Here is a 17,253-nt window from a genome sequence, read left to right on the forward strand (position 1 = left end):
ATATTGAAAATGGCCAGGTTTCCGGCCAAACCGGATATCTGGCAAAATCCTAGTCTTATCTCTTAATAACCCTGCATACTTATATATGGATTCTAATCTTATTTCATTTGTGAATATCTTTTCAATTGTGGAAAATATTTGAATGAAAGCAGACACATCATTCATTTCACTTCATACCAATATTTTGACAAATATCAAATTCAATCAAGAAGAGAAAGGGTTCCCGCTTTCCATCATTGCAAAAATAACTATTTTTATATATAAAAGTATTCAAAATTGATGAAAACCCTCAATTATGATAAACAAATTTACCCTTTTTTAGATTAAAATTATGTATAAAAAAAGTTTGGACACTGCTGGTTTCCACAACTGAATCAAGAAAACTTTTCAGCCAACGAATGAGAGTCCCTAAAGTTTTTGAGCCAAAAAAGGGAATGTTTTATAACTTTTTTGGCCAGTATTATCCTATATTGTTTAATAATAATTTAAAATTTTTGCCTGAAAATAGAGAACATTTGAAGAGTACATGGCAAATTCATACTGTCAAATTAATGCTATATTTACGACTAGCGACTACGCCCCCTAAAGGCCTCTAGTGGCACTTTAAATGTTTTTTTGTTTGTCCCAGTCTCTCTTTAAGTCTATACGTTACCTACCATGCAATGTTTCGTTCAAGTCTCTCAAATATTTTTAAAAATTTTGATTTTTCATGATTTCTCATGGGAGGGTGGTGGTATCCTCCCCCAAAATAGTTATAAACCTTCCCGAGACCTATGAGAAGCTACCCTGTTAAGGAGATCCCAATCGTTTCAGCGGTTAGCGAGATCCTTCGGTACAAACACACAGACACACAAACATCCTGTTACTTTAGTATAAGGATTTAAAAACTAATAGGATCTATTTCTAATGCAACCATCCGTTTTGAGTTTTAGTTTAATTTGATATATGCTAGTATGGTATATCTAAAATTTAATCTCACTTCAACTCAAGTATTTTCCAAAAAATATTACATTTCAAACATATTTCAGTAATTTTATTAAAAAAAATTGTTCGTTATTGATTTTTAAAAATTTGCATTGTCCCCTCATTTATGACTTGTATGAGGCAAGGACGTCCAAGGGGGGGGGGGGAGTAAAGGAGTGATTACCCCCCCCCCCAAAAAAAAATGAATTTGGGGGTGCCTCAAAAATATTTTTCATATTTGCCTTGTACGTATCTTAAGGGATAAGACACAAGGACGATAAATTAGATGCACATCCTCAATCATAAAAATAATACCCCTTCTGTAGATTATTGGCGTGAAAACAAACCAATCAAGATTTAATAAAAGTTTTAAGCTAACCTTGTTTTACATCCAGTGTTCCCACTATTGTTGGGCCGGATACCGGATATCCGGCTGGTTTCTAATGCCGGATATCCGGTTCCGGTCGAATATCTGGCCAACGTTCGATATCCGGCAAATTACCGGATATCCGGTATCAAAAATCAGCCATATATCATGTAACCGGATAGTTTTAATATCCGGTATCCGGCCCAACCCTATTTCCCACCTCATTTTATTTTATTTCCCTGGGTGATTATATCGTACTCTAATAAATTGATACTCGCAGCTGGCTAAAATAGCGATATCCCAAGCCTACATCCCCCATCCTCCTGTACGACAAGACCATAAAAATATAGTATTGCTTCCTTTCTTCTATTATTTAAATTAGAAAGCTTTTTTATTTGTTGCGAAGGATCTTGCTAACGGCTGAACCGATATGATTCTCCTTTACAGTAAAGCTTCTTATGGGTTCTATGATTGTTTTAGGCCTTCATTTTTATAAATAAGTCTGGGTATGTTTTTAGGCCATTTTTCTGCCCTTCCATATCCCTTCAAATATTGAGCCCCTAGATGCTAGGGGCGCAGCCGCTTTTATATTAGAAAACACCTAATTTAGAACAACAAGAACGCATTATCACCTGCAGCGAATATATCTTCATTATACTCCATCATCTCAATGAGAGCACTGTCAAGTAAGAATTCTGATCCTTCCACTGCAGACCTACCATACTTCCACATTCTAATAAAAAAACATTGTCAATAAATCGTTCAATGCCATTTTTTATTAATGATTCTAATGTTTAGCTCTATTTTAAAAGTACAAAAGATAGATAAAATAATAAGACATTTTAAAATATATATTACTAGCGGAATTGCTCCTAGAGGCCTCTGCACAAAAAATGTTTTTTTTTCGATCTAAGTTAAGATCAGAACACTGCAGATAGGGTTAGTTTTTGCTATTTCTATTGGGAGGGTGGTGGTACCAGGGAGTCAGGGAGGGGACAATGGGCAATTAATTCAATATAAGAGTTATCAAAGAAAGAGCATGAAATCCAGTTTAATCCAATAAATTTGTAGGAAATTATAAAGGGATTGTTAATTGAATAATAGATTTCCATAGCGTCATGTAAAGTGAAATCACAACTTGTTTTTGATGAAATATATTGAGGTTTTTTGGTGTGATTTTTTTATTAAAAGATTATTGGACCCGGCCAGCTGCTAGCAAGAATATGACTGCCCCTTTTTATTCTTCCCTTGCCCCTTGCCCCCACCTCCCTTCTCCCTTCTCCCCGTCTGCTACATTACAAACTAACACAACGAGTGTTTATTTCCATTGCCCCCACTTCCCTTATCCCTTCTCCCCGTCTGCAATATTCAAAACATACATAACGAGTAGCGGCATTTCATGCGCAAGTCCCCAAACTCAGTCAGAAACTGCTAAATTCTTGCACATTCCCTTTAAGCCAGTCCCCAAAGTCTGAGACTCCTAAAAATTGAATATTCGATCCATTGTCCCCTCCCTTACTCCCTGTGGTGGTACCCTCCCCCAAACAAGCAATAAATCTTTACAAGACCTATGAGAAGCTATCCTGTGAAGGAGAACCATTCTGGTTCAGTGGTTAGCGAGAACCTTTAGTACACCAAAAAAAACAGACAAAGAGATACTTTTACTTTGTTATAAGAATATGTTCTTTTTTATTCTTTTTTTAACAAAAATTAATTAAATATAAGTTTTGTCCCAAAAACAGTTATAGAAATGTACAAAATTTTATATTTATTTAACATTTAATTAGACCATTGTTAACTTTTATTTTATTCTTGAAAAAACACTTCAATTATTTTGAATAAAACTAGAATAATTATAGTCCATGTTATTTCAATTATAATGTTTAAAGGGCAAAACAAATCTGTAAGTGGCTGGAATCTTAAAACAACAGATCTATAGTATAGATGTATATACAGACAACTACCTCCCTTCCTCTTTCAAAGACCTCTTTCGTCTGCTTCTAAATTACTTTCTGCTAATTGGCTGTGTTAATATAAGCGACATCATTTGTTGATTTTTAATGACCCAATAGGAAGGTTGCACAAGGCGGTTGCGATGGGGAGATACAGTTATCCAGGTTTAATAAGAGTCCAGTCAGTTTTTAAGCCTATAGGACGACAGGATACAATATTTAGTGTTATTTTTGGTGTACCTCTCTATACCAAATCTGATGTGCTTGATTACCAACCCTTTGATTGCACGATCATTATCTGAGAAGTCCTATCTGTGAATGGGGAATTAGTTGCACCTGTTTTGGGCCAAGGCATTCTCCCTGGACTAACTATTTATGTCACGCACCTGAGATAGTAGCAGTAGGAACCATTTTGAACGTCTTTAGTTATGACGCGGTGTCACGCCGAGATTAGAACCTATCATCTTCCCGACAACGAGCGGATGCGCTACGTGTTACGCCACAGTCGCGGGTTAATATAGTTTAGAATATCCCACTTAAAGAGTAGCTGTGCTTCTTAAAATATATTCAAATATAAACTGTTGACATTTTATAAAACTAAATGGAAAAATATTTTTGATAGAAAACTGAAGAAAAAACTGTCAAATTAGATGAATATAAAGTTTTACATGCAAATCTTCTCTACAAGTTTTTTTTTGCAGGAAGGGAGGATAAACTTGACTGTAAATTATATTTGTGTTCAAAGTTTTATAAATAAGTTCTATAATTCGTTGGCTCTAAAAGATTGGGTACTTTTATAAGATATTGTTAAGACTAGAAGTTTCGAATTTTTAACCCAATTTTAATCTACTAAAATAATTATTTTGTTTATCATCATGTGGGGTAGTGCATCAATTATTTATCTTCCATTGTCTGAGCCCTTAAGAACTTTAATCTAAAGGCTTTAATTTACATTATTATTCAAAGGGATTCTCTTTATAACTTTTTCGTCCTTGTTTTATAAAAACATTTCACTCAACTTTTAATTTTCAACTCTTTTAAGTTTATCACGAATTAGGGATAAGAAAATTGAACACTTGAGTCTTGAAATGTATTTGTGAACTTTTCCTACAAAATATGTTTTCGGATAAATAATATACACTAAAGTCCAAACCTTTCTTATATAAAATGTAGTCTATCTATCTTTGTTTGTCTGTAGCAAACAATCTCGCTAACCGCTGAACCAATTTAGTTTTCCTTCTTTACAGAAACGCTTTTCGTTGTTCCAGGGAAGTTAGGGGGAGGGTAACTTCACTATCTAAAGAAAAAATAACCCTAAACGGTTATATTATGTCTTGGCAATTCTTGAAAATTAACAGGGGAGAGTCGAATTACCCCTCTCTCCTTCTCCTTTTCTCAAGTGCCATTAGAGGCCTCCAGGGAGTAGCCGCTAGTATACTATAAAGTAATAAGTTGTGTCTATGTTTGTATGTGCATTTCTACAGGGTCATTCAAGAGAAATGATTTTTAAAAAACTTAATTATGCATAGAAAATAAAACAATTATGTAAAATCCTTTATATATTTGGAAAACCTATTATGAGACATTTATGTTTCAAATATTTGAAAATGATTATTTCAACAAATTATATCCTAAAAACTGGTTTTTCCAAAGGCCTTTTTTTCGAAGATTTATTAATATAAAGGGTGTGCTAAAAATACACAAATTTTTAAAATTCAAATTGCTTGGCTTGTGTTAATAGTAGAAAAATGTTGCGCATATCGTTGGAATCGTCATATGCTCTAATTTTTGAAAATATAAGACCCGTTTTTGTGCTTTTTATAGTTTAGGAGCTACGTTGAAAAATTTGAGAAAAAGGTTGAAAAGTTTAAAGAAATTGGAACATTTTACCTCGTAGCTCCTATACCATGCGTAGCACTGGAAAGGTTTTCATATGTTAAAAAAATAGAGCTTATGACGATTCTAACGAAATGCATAACATTTTTCTACTATTAACACAAGCTGCGCAATTTGAATTTTAAAAAGGTGCACATTTTTTTACAACCTTTAAATCAATAAACCTTCGAAAAAAAGGCCTTTGGAAAAACTGGTTTTTAGGACATAATTTGTTGAAATAATCATTTTCAAATATTTGAAACATAAATGTCTCATAATATGTTTTCCAAATATATAAAGGATTTTACATAATTGTTTTATTTTCTATGCATAATTAAGTTTTAAAAAAAATCATTTCTCTTGAATGACCCTGTAGTATAATCTCATAAACAGTTAGACTTATTACTTGACATTTTTGAAGGAGGATTTATATTGGTCCTAAAGAGTAATTACCAATTGAGGAAAGTTTTAGTTTTATTTCAAAACAAAATCAAATCACAAATGTTCGAACCATTAAACTCCCTATGTAGCTCTAACTCCTTTGAGGCTAGAGGAAAAACCATTAGTTATTTAAAACAATAACATCTATATCAATAAATAGCTACAAGTTCTAAACATTTAATTTTGTCATCCAGGCTCAAGTTTTCATGAAAATAAATGTAATTTATATTTTATATAACTATTTCAACAGTTCTAAGACGTGTTATCTAATATTAAAAAGAAGTACATCTTAAGAAATATAATGAAAATATCAAGTATCTTTAGAGTAATATTAAGTAGTTTTATCAATAAAAACTAAAGAGTATTTTATCATTTACTTTTATTAATATTAGTTACCGGATAACAATCTTATTTGAACAATTTTATTATGTAAAAATATAATAAACAAGGATGACAGCATCCATTAAAGCGAAGCTCTGAACGGTAGGACAAAAGGGACAAACGTATATACCTGGTTAGCCAGTTAGCTCTGTTCACTGATATCAGGGCTGCAGCTTGAAATCTTTCCTGAAAAAAAAATAATAAAATTATTTCTCGTATTCATTCGAATCCGGTGGATAGGAACCGGTTCTCATCCATACGAAAAAATAGACAAAATTAATTGTATAACAGAAGTACTATTAGTTATTTCTCGCATCGTATTATAAACGGCTTTCCGCGGATAAAGAATGTTCAATTATGAGATTAAAACTAGTTTTTTTAGCCCCGAGGTGCCGAAGGCACCAGCTAAAAAAACTAGTTTTAATCTTATGATTGTACATTTATATTCGTAGAAAACTGGATATAATACGATGCTAGACATAACTAACAGTACTTCTGTTATACAATTAATTTTGTCTATAAATATTATTAGGGCTACTAATAGATATAAAGTGAATTAATTAAATTTTTCTAGGACTTAAAGGATCTTAGACAATGATGGACGATAAATTGATGTACATTCCACTTTAGACTAAATTTATTGGTGAAAAAGTTTAAACACTGCTAGTTTGTACAAACCAATCAAGACTTAAAATCACAAGAGAATTTGTTTTAAAACTTTTGAGACTAATATGATTACAAATCATCGTCTCCTCCCCATCAATTTTTTAGAACATTAGAGTAAAACACTAGAGGGAGAAAGGGTTAAATAACTGTAACTCCCTATTGGGTCATTGAAAATCAACTAATGGTGTCGCCTGTATTAACACAGCCAAAAAGCAGAAAATAATTTAGAAGCAGACGAAAGAGGTCTTTGAAAAAGAAAGGGAGGTAGTTGTCTGTATATACATCTATACTATAGACCTGTTTTTAGAACTAAAGTTTTTAACTAAAATTTGCAAAGGAATGGGACACTAGACTGTTTAATAGTTTCTTTTATTCGTTGGCTGAAAAACTGTGTGAAGACTTCTATTATGCCTTAGTTCGATTGTACAAGATAGCACTGATCCAATTTTCTCACGAAGTATTTAATCTACAGAAATTACCGTTCTTTGTCTAATCCCTTAAGATTCCTGGGATAAATACACTTGGATAGTAAATGTATTTGTCGATAGGAAATGGTTTAAACGTAGGAATAGTTCTATTTTCATGCACACTTTCTAAAAAAGATGTTTTATCACATTCGCAAAATATATCAAATGATCAGAATTGCAAATTATTACTACAACACAAAATTTCTCATTAACAATATAATCAACTAGCGGCTGCGCCCCTAGCATCTAAGTGTTCTTTATTATAGCCTAAAACATTCCAAAGACATAAATATAAAACTTAAATAGTCTAAAACCATCCCAGGGCCTGTGTGAACTTTCCATAAAATGGGGAACTCAATTGATTCTGTATTTATTGAAATCTTAAGCTACAAAAAAGCTTTACTACGCCCCTAGCCTCTAGGGACTTTGCCCCAAGAGGTTTGATCAACCTAATTTTTCGTATTTCAGATTTAGAAGAAAAATAAAAAAAAAACATTTTTTTGTGGGGGGAGGGGAGGGTTAGTCGACCCCACTATTTCAATTTTAGTTTTAAAAAGAATTTTTTTTTTTTTTTGGGGGGGGAGTATTTTTCATTTTTTGGTTGGATTGGGGGTGTCCCACCCCCCCCAAGAAAATAGTTATAAAACTTTCCCAGAACCTATGAGAAGCTACCCTGTAAAGGAAAACCAGCGGTTAGCGAGATCCTTCGGTACAAACAAACAGACAGACATCGTTCTACTTTGTATTATAGAATATTATAAATATTTTCTATTTTGTCTTATTACGAATATGAGGATAAAATCATATGAGGATGTGATGGAACACTACAAGATATCTATACGGTGCAAGAAAAGATACATTCTTAACTTTAAAACAAAAAATACTCAGGCATTTAGGGTAAGGGATAGTTTAAATAAAGACAAATTAATCTCCCACCTAATGGAAAAGAATGGAAGAAAATGTCGACAAAGCCCATATCATCCTTTTGTGACGTCATAAATTTCAGGAAAAGGGTAAGGAGAACCCCATTTCTCCTATTTACTTTTAAGAGATTTTCTCCCGCCGCCCTCTTCCATGCTCCCGAAATTTATGACGTCACAACAGGACAATATGGGCTTTGTCAATATGTCTGGCCATCAGACCCTACTACACCTAACCCTACAGCCTAAAGGCATCAACATATGTATGATTGCTTGTGGTCCATATGCAATATAAGGGAAACCATTACCATTTATTCTTACTCTAAAATAATCCACCAATGTCAAATCAAATATTATTAATTTTTATCTTACTTTTATATCCGTATATTTTTTAAGCAAAGGTTTTCTATAATTAGGGTCGGTCCATACGTCCGTCCGTCCGTATGCCCGTGTGGAACGGATAGCTTTTTTCGTTGATTTAGGTATGTTAGAATTATTCTATCGATTTAAAACTTTGCATGGTGATTCCTGTAGTAGTTAGGTACGATTTAGAAAGCGTAGCAACTCTATGATTGTTACCAGAATGTACGTTAATTTTTAACTTTTTTTAATCATGTCCTAAAAACGTAAGTATATCCTTAAGCATTATCTTTTATCTAAGCAGTTTTTCAACAAATTTACTTACAATTTTGATTCAACATTTATATATTATTAGGTTCTGATTTTCCAGTTCTGACACTCTACAAATGTTAATGTTTGTTTGCGTTTTAGAGCTTCGCTTTTGTGGATGTTGTCATCCTTGTTATCTTTATGTATTTGTAAGATCCTATTATATTTTATCAATATATCTAGTAATCCTATTCTTTAGAATCCATCTTTGAATAAAGGAAGGGAAGATTAATATAAATTAGACATTGGACTGTAAATCCTTATACTGAAGTAACATGATGTTTGTTTGTGTGTCTGTACCGAAGGATCTCGCTAACCGCTGAACCGATCGGGTTCTCCTTAACAGGTTAGATTCTCATAGGTCCTGGGAAGGTTTATAACTTTTTTGGGGGAGGGTATCACCACCCTCCCAAGAGAAATCACAATAAAATCGGAAAAAAATGAAATATTCCTGCCGCATAGTGTCGCTAGCGTAGTGGCGCTGCGTAGAGACATGAATTTAACAGCTGATTGACCATAGACAAATTATTTCTCAAATTAGATATCTAAAATATAAATAAAAATTTAAATGCCACAAGAGGCCTCTAGGGGCGTAGCCGCTAGTCTTATATATTGGCACAAAATTATTATTGCATTTTGATTGGTTGGTTTCAAACTAATAGCATCCATACTTTACCCAATGATTTTAATCTGCAAATGGGTTATTTTGTATATATTCATAGGAGATGTAGGTCAATTTATTGTCCATTGTCTTATCCTTTAAATCACTAATAGATAATTCGATGACACAATTTTGAATGTCCGACTTTGTCGTTAGAATGTCTCTATTTAAAAATACTAGCATGTGATTGGATGTAATTTGACAATGAGACGTGTAATTGGTGCATTTTAGCGGCAAGTTCTAAATTCTTCAATAATGGTCTGTTCGTCTGTATACCTGTCCGTAGGAGTCCACAACCTCTTCCCCCAGATCCAGTTCAGTTCCTGGTGTACAATTTTCTCCCTTGATAGCCTGGCTCTCTGAAAATAAGGAATAGTTATTTATCGCATCATATTATAGACAGCTTTCCGTGGATAGAAAAATTAAAATCAAAAGATTTATTCAAGTTTAGTTGGCCGCAAGGGGCCGAAAGCCTGGACCAATTGATATTATGATTTTTACAATATTCGCGGAGAATTGCTGTAAATCGTTACGATGCATGATTTTTCAGAGCCGGTTCTAATCCAGCGGATAGTAATTGGTTTCGAAGACAATAAATATTCAATGTTTGTAAGATAATATGATAAATAGACATAGTGCAGAGAGAGAGTTACGAATAAAATCTGAATAAAAGAATGATTACGACAAACAAAGCGAAGAAACTTATTCCATAATGTTGTCTTTATATGTATATTAAGATTATTAATACTTATTTTGGACGTAAAAATCAGACAAAGTAGCCATCTTTAATACAAAGTAGAACGATGTCTATCTGTCTGTTTGTTTGTAGCGAAGGATCTCGCTAACCGCTGAACCGATCGGGTTCTCCTTTACAGGGTAGCTTCTCATAGGTCCCTGGAAGGTTTATAACTATTTTCTTGGGGGGTGGGACACCCCCAACCCCCCCAAAAAATGAAAAATACCCCTCCCCCTCCCAAAAAAAAATACTTTTTAAGAATGAAATTAAAATAGTGGGATCGACTACCCCCCCCCCCCCCCCCAACAAAAAAAGCGAAGCTGCTAGTTATAATAATAGCATGTTGATAGAATATAAGTTATGAACACTTTAAGTTTATTACAAATAGTTAAGCTCATTCAAAATTTACCTCACCAAATTATCCCTTCTGTAGATACTTTATTGGTTGAAAAGTTAGACTAAACCAATAAAGATCTAATAAAAAGTATCCAAAGTTTTAAGATAATTGTGTTTATAAAACTTTGGGTACCAGCATAATTCACACCCCTTGGCAAACTGTGTAGCAAAAAGGACATACAAAGGAATGACTTGTTTGTAGAATATTTTCACTATCTTCTCTTTCTAAGAATGTAATATGATATTACAAGGTTATAAGATAATAAGACAAAATTAGTGTGAGACTTGTGCTAAGAAGGTCTATACTATACAAGGACGATTTTGTTCATAAAAAAAAACTAGATAATATCAATAATTCATAATAGGTTTACATAAATAATATAAAATTCATAAAAAAAAAAGATACGATACCACTTTTTAATAAAAACTCAATCAAAAATTGAAAGATTTTATGAAAAATATTTGGTAGATTTTTCTCCTATTATTTGCCAAAAATTTTTATTTTTCAATAGTCTAATCCCTTATATTTTTGAATATATATTTAGCAGACATTATAGTCTTAAAGTAATTATAACTCCGCCATCAGGGATAAAGAGATGTGATTATAAAAGAAAATTGTAGCCATAAAGTCAGCTTACAACGCATTATACTAGAGATGTTAATATAGAGTAAAGGAAATGCCATGGCGAATAAACATGTGCAATTAATCGCACGATTTAAACTTCCATACAAAGATTGTGAAACCAAATAGGCGTCTAAAAACATTATCATAAACTTTACAAACATTGTTTTATGATGGAATTAAGTACTTTTTGAGTAAGGGGAAGATTTGATAATTTGCTGTTGACCAATCTTTATGACAAACCCCAAACTATCCCAGTTTTGAGCAAGACGATTCCAGTTACGTCATATACGTTTCGGGAAAGAAAAAGGGAAGGGGGGAAGAAAATCTCTTCAAAAGAGATGGGAGAAAAGGGAAGAGATTTTCTTCCCCCCTTCCCTTTTTATATGACGTCACAGGAATCGTCTTGCTCAAAACTGGGACAGTTTGGGGTTCGTCATCTTTGTATTCCTTTAACCCTTTACAGTCGGGCCCCTTGCCGCACCTTAATCGGTCGGGGGGGGCGTTCAACGCCCCCCCTAATTATCTCAGTTCCTATTAGAGCTAGAGGGCTAAATTTTTTTGTGCAAGTCCCCTGTTTGATAATGAATTTCCGACCTTTTATACGTCTAAGTCAATTTTCGCTTCCTTCACCCTTTTATTTAACAACCTTTGTTTTTAGGTCTTTTTTATTTAAAAATTTCAAACGGCTGTAATTTTCTTATTTTTGAAGCTAGAAGAAAAATTTTTTCCCAGAAAATGTTTATTTTTATGTAAATTTTACATTAGAAATATCAAAATATAAATTTCAGCGGCCGCAGCTCTACTTGGCAGCTGCCAGCCGCCGCAGTCGGCGGTCGGCGAGAAAACGGCGGCGGATCTTCATGAAATTTTAATACGTTATGTAGACATATAAGAAAAGCTTAAGTTTAAAATTTGAAGTCTCTAAGTCAAAAATTGCGACCACAGGAGCCTTTTAAAGATTTCTGGAGACCTGGAGGATCAGGACCTGCAGGATCATACCTGGAACCTGAAAGTGACTTGAACACCTGTATTTCATATAAGGATGTACTACTAGAGGATTTTTTAGTATTTTGGTATGATAAAATGCTTTGTTTTAGTCAAAAAAATATTTTTGCTCTTTACCTGGATGACCCTGCCAGGTTTGCTGGCATCCTGTGCCCGCCAGGATGGAGATATTTAAAAAATTCCAACTCTCAGTTGTGTGTCATACCCATACTTAAAAAGTCAAGCAGTTTGGGCTCTTTATCTTTCACACACAGAAAATGAGATAGAAAAAACCGGATGGGGGGGCGTTCAACGCCCCCCCCCCCCCCGACCGTTAAGGGTTAATTATAGCTTTTCAGGCAGGGAGGATACATTGAATTGTAAATTATACTGGTACCAAAAATTCTATAACAATGCCAAAAAAAAACATTTACGACCTTTATTAAATTTTTATTAGTTTGTTCGAAACATTTTACCAATAATTTTATATTACAAAATGGGTGATTTTGATTAACCTCATTGGGGAGGTAAATCAATTTATCGTCTATTGTCTTATCCCTCATGATTTCTGTAGAGGAGTCTCATTTATATTAATAAATCATCCCTTTATATATAAAAGTTAGAAGCGTTATTTTGTTAAAAATATACACACACATATTTAGCATGGAAAATCCATCATTTTGCCAACGGATCGCCAATTTTTTCCTTTATGAGTAGAGAAGCTACTCTATCATTTACTTTGACTGTCCGTAAGGCTATAGGAGATACACAGCTGAAGTTTTCAGTGATGATTCCTATAATATATGCTCATCTAGTCTGTCGGTAAAATAGTACAGATTTATCGAATTTCATTGATATTTTGCATATTTTTCCCTTTCAAATCTTTGTTATGACACCTGAACATCTGCACTTTACTTTTTGTCAATTCCATGTTTTTTGTGCTTCACTACTTATGGATGTTGTCATCTTTGTAATTCATAAGCGGAGTTATTCTATAATTAGCCACAGTATGTCAGTAAATTATATTGGCTGGCACTAAAAGTGGAACAGTTATTTTGGAGTTTTGTTATGAAAGAATTGTTTGATTGTTTTATGAAGGATGGTTTAAAGCTATTATATATGTAAAACCAAAAATGCTTCTGACTATGGACTGTAAAATATACTGGTACCCAAACTAAGTTATTGGGTACTTTGGTTGGATTGTAATTGGTTGGTTCCAAACTAGTGATGTCCAAATTTTCAACCAATAACCTTAATCTATAGAAGGAGTTATTTTGTTGGTCATCATTAGGGATGTACATCAATTTGTCGTTCATTGCCTTTTCACATAATATGCCTGATTTAAAGTCAACTTAACTGTTACGATGTGTGTTTAATGTATACGTGTGTCTGTATATGACTGGGTAAATATAAAATTTTGACATTTTTATGTATATTTTCATGTTTCATTCATCTTTTCCCACTTCCTACAGTTGGCAGGTTGAAAATAGGTCTCATGTGCTTTATGTACCCTGTAACTTGAGGAGTGGCGTGTACTAGGCTTTGCCAGGTTGTGTAAACCTTTGAGGTTAAAAAAGTGGAAGGTGGTTTTAATTTAAATGGAAGGTTTTACAACACTTCTGCACTTCAAGTGCCCATAGAGTAGCCGCTAGTAACTATATAAAATAATAGATTATCCAGTTCCAATGAAATTTGTTTGATTTACAATATTTAAAAACTTAGAAGCTTTACAATGTGTCACAAAAAAATCAGCCATGTGACGTCATAAAATGAGGGATTATCCACCTCTTTTTTAGGGGTTTCTTTCCCACTTCTTCTCTCATCCTTCATTTTTATGACGTTACACGGCTGGTATTTTGAGACACTTCAAAATTTATATTACGAAAGAAAAGTATTTTCAACAGCCCAACTGGTGAATATACCTACAAGATGAACTGAAATTTAGTTTCCGAATGTGAACACAGTTTCCTAAGTGTTTTCTCATCCTAACTCAATAACTATTAGCTAAAAAAAACGAACTTACAAAAAAAAAAATTTAAATGTATTTACATATACATTATACATTCAAAATTTTAATTTTTTTAATTTAAATTTTTTTTAAGTTTGAAGCTTATTATAGCTAGTAGTAAATATTGAGATAGGTTGTGGAAACACCTAGAAAACTGAGTACACATTTGGAAATTAAATTTCAGTTCATCACCTACAAGCTATTTTATATTCAACAAGAATGATATCATAAATAATAACAAAGTAGATCACAGAAACAGTAAAGTGGACTGTCATTTACTTTTCATGAAAGCTTTTTAAAATCAGTATTGTCAAAGTTTTTACCTTATTTTTCCCTAATACAAATGTTTAACATTCATTGAACAAAAAAAGATTAAATAATTTTTCTTTAGGGGGGGAAAAGTACAATTTTTGCCTTTTCTTCAAAAATTTTTACCTACAAACTAAAGGCAAAGCCGCTTGTACCATTTTATTTTATAAGTATAAATATTGAAATATCTAAAATTTAAATTTTGGTGACAGAAAATTTTATGTATAAAATGTAAACATTTCAGAAATAGATAAATCTAAAGAACTGAGGTGGATTCTTAAAAAAATCGCTTAGTGGGGCAAATTTTTTTTTAAGAATCCACCTCTGATCTGGGAGGAAGGGGACATTGAGCTGTGTATTACACCAATATAGTATAACCCAAAGTTTTATTCGTAAGCTCAACAACTTTTGTGGAACTGTACTGAAGTTTGATAGGATGGTTCATTAAGTTGAGTGTCCTAATGTTTCAACAACTAATTATAACCTACAGAAGAAGTAATTTTGTGTATCATCATTGGGGATGTACTTCAATTTATAGGCCATTATCTTATCCATTTAGATACCTGGGAGAATATTTTAATTGCCCTTCTGTTGTAAATTTTTAAAATAATTTCAACCAACAGATCTATCAATTAATCTTCAATTGTCTTATCCCTTTAAATTCATGGTTTTACCCACAGCCCTATATGAGTAAAAGATCCCCGCAAGAGTTTTCTGAGCTTATGACATGCAATAATTCTAAGAATTTTTTATTATTAATATTATTATTATTATGACATGTGGAAGTAAATAATAATAAGGAAATAGTAATAATATATTTGACAGGCCATATCCTTTAATATTATTATAGGGCAACAAAAATGCCCCTATTTGATCTTTTAAGTACTAGAATTTTTATTACCTACTCGTAAACCTCTCCCCCCCCCCCCACTCCCAAGAACGCCCAAACTTTAAATTTTTTCGGGGGGAGGGGATAAAAATTTAAAATAAAAAATTGTAGGCCTTTCACCCCCGAGTTCATTTGGGATAGTGGTGCTGCTAATAACCCCTCCCCCCCCCCCTTCCGTTGACGTCTTTGCCCCCCACCCCCCTTGGGGTGCTAGTTTGATTCCTAGATTTTCAAGTTTTCATGATTTTCTTTACTCCTATTTGAGATTGACGGCTGATATTTTTAAGGAATAAATAAGTTCACAATTTACACATCCCCACAAAATTTCATAAAGATTTGCTTATTGGTGGAGGTGCTAGATCGATTCCTAGATTTTCACGTTATAAATCTTACAAGGTTTCGTGATTTTTTTCAGTTTATTTTTTTATGAAACTGCTCTGTAGTTCATTCGCTACTTATGGATGTTACTATCCTTGTTTTTATAATAAACATGCTTCTTAGAAAGAGCGAGGAGGGGTACCCGGTACGGTATGCCTACTGAAATAAGGAATAACTCTATTTCTCTTTATTGAATATTATTATTAATGTAGGTAAATGCTATATATTTAGGAAATATTCTTACAAATACAATTCTTGATCATTCAATTATTGTCATTGTCATTTAGCAAAATGGATATAGAATATACGTGGATATTATGACAGGGAAATAATTGTAATAAATTAAGGTTGCTAACATGGATATTACTCATTGGTCACTTCGTTTATCAAGTAGGAAGGGAGGGAATGAAGGGGGATAGTTATTTTAGCCAGTTACAAGTTTCACCTTATTAGAGTACATAATAATCTAGTGTAAGCTCCAAGTAATAATAAATCTATTTTTAGCAACACGTCAACTATTTGTTGGGTAAATGTGTTGAGTTCTAATCATCAAAAATACCATAATTTCATACTTCTGCTATGTCAAACGCACAACACTACAATATATAAAATATAATGGGATTATCTTTCTTAGTGATGATTGGCGCAACCAAAAATTCAGCCAAATAATTTCATTTGAAACTGTCGAAAATTAAATATTTTGTTGGAGTAAAGTTGGAGTAAAACTTGTTTTCTGGTGTAACTGAAAATGAAGTGGGTAAAAAGAGGAGAAAAAAAGGGACGAAGGTTGAGGCGAAATTTTCACTTAGAATTGTTTGTCAGAATTACATTCCCTTTTCTCTGGGCGCAACCCATCAAATGCAGGGTTGATTGTCTGAATATGCTTGATAGGTTTTCTTCTAAGACCACAAATCATTGATTATCAAAGTTTTAAATCTAACTTTTTTATATTTTATTTTCAATTTTAGGTTAGGTTAAAAGTTTAGTAAAAATTTTAAAAGCCCAGTAGTGATAGAACCCTGTAGAGATAGTGAACAACAATGTTGGAGCCCTGCGCCGGGGCAAGAAATATTTCTTTATATATAAAATTTTAAGAAAAAAAGCTGAGGGATTTCGATGGTATAAAATATTGATTTGAGTAAAAGCAGATGAAGGCATGATTAGCTTCCCCTAACACAAAAAAAAACAAGTAAAAAGCTTCCTTAATGGGCACCCTTTCTCTCTGGTAAAATATACAATATACTAATGTGCAAATGATGTTTGAAAATAATAAATAATCCATTACAAAAAAAAACAATATTCCATATTCAAGGCTCGGCAGCAATATTTCAGCCACTAATTCAGCAGAAAAAAACACATATTCGTTAAGCAGTCATTTTTTCTTGCTTTCTGGAACCTCAGTTTAAAAGGTGTAGGTAAAGCAAAAAAAGCTTTAACCCATTATAAGGCCTTAAATCATCACGGGACCTATGTGAAACTTACATAAAAGGAATACTCACTCGGTTGAGAAGTAATCAAAATCTTAAGCTACAGACAAAAAACTTACTACTACATATTATACGATAT

At 33.0% G+C, this 17,253-nt stretch overlaps 1 protein-coding gene across 1 annotated transcript in view; it reads right to left on the reverse strand.

Moving 5' to 3' along the window:
- LOC145322856 (uncharacterized) overlaps nt 1-17,253 on the reverse strand; it is a 125,216-nt gene that overhangs the window by 98,922 nt on the left and 9,041 nt on the right. The window contains exons 3-5 of the mRNA XM_080165181.1: nt 9,639-9,721; nt 6,110-6,165; nt 1,963-2,063 (exon numbers count right to left, since the gene is read on the reverse strand). Of these exons, the coding sequence (XP_080021307.1) occupies nt 1,963-2,063; nt 6,110-6,165; nt 9,639-9,721 (240 nt within the window). The remainder of the gene's footprint in view (nt 1-1,962; nt 2,064-6,109; nt 6,166-9,638; nt 9,722-17,253) is intronic.

The sequence above is a fragment of the Acartia tonsa genome, chromosome 6 (assembly GCF_053477335.1).
Source record: "Acartia tonsa isolate MP-2025a chromosome 6, ASM5347733v1, whole genome shotgun sequence".
Classification (NCBI taxonomy): Eukaryota; Metazoa; Arthropoda; class Copepoda; order Calanoida; family Acartiidae; genus Acartia; species Acartia tonsa.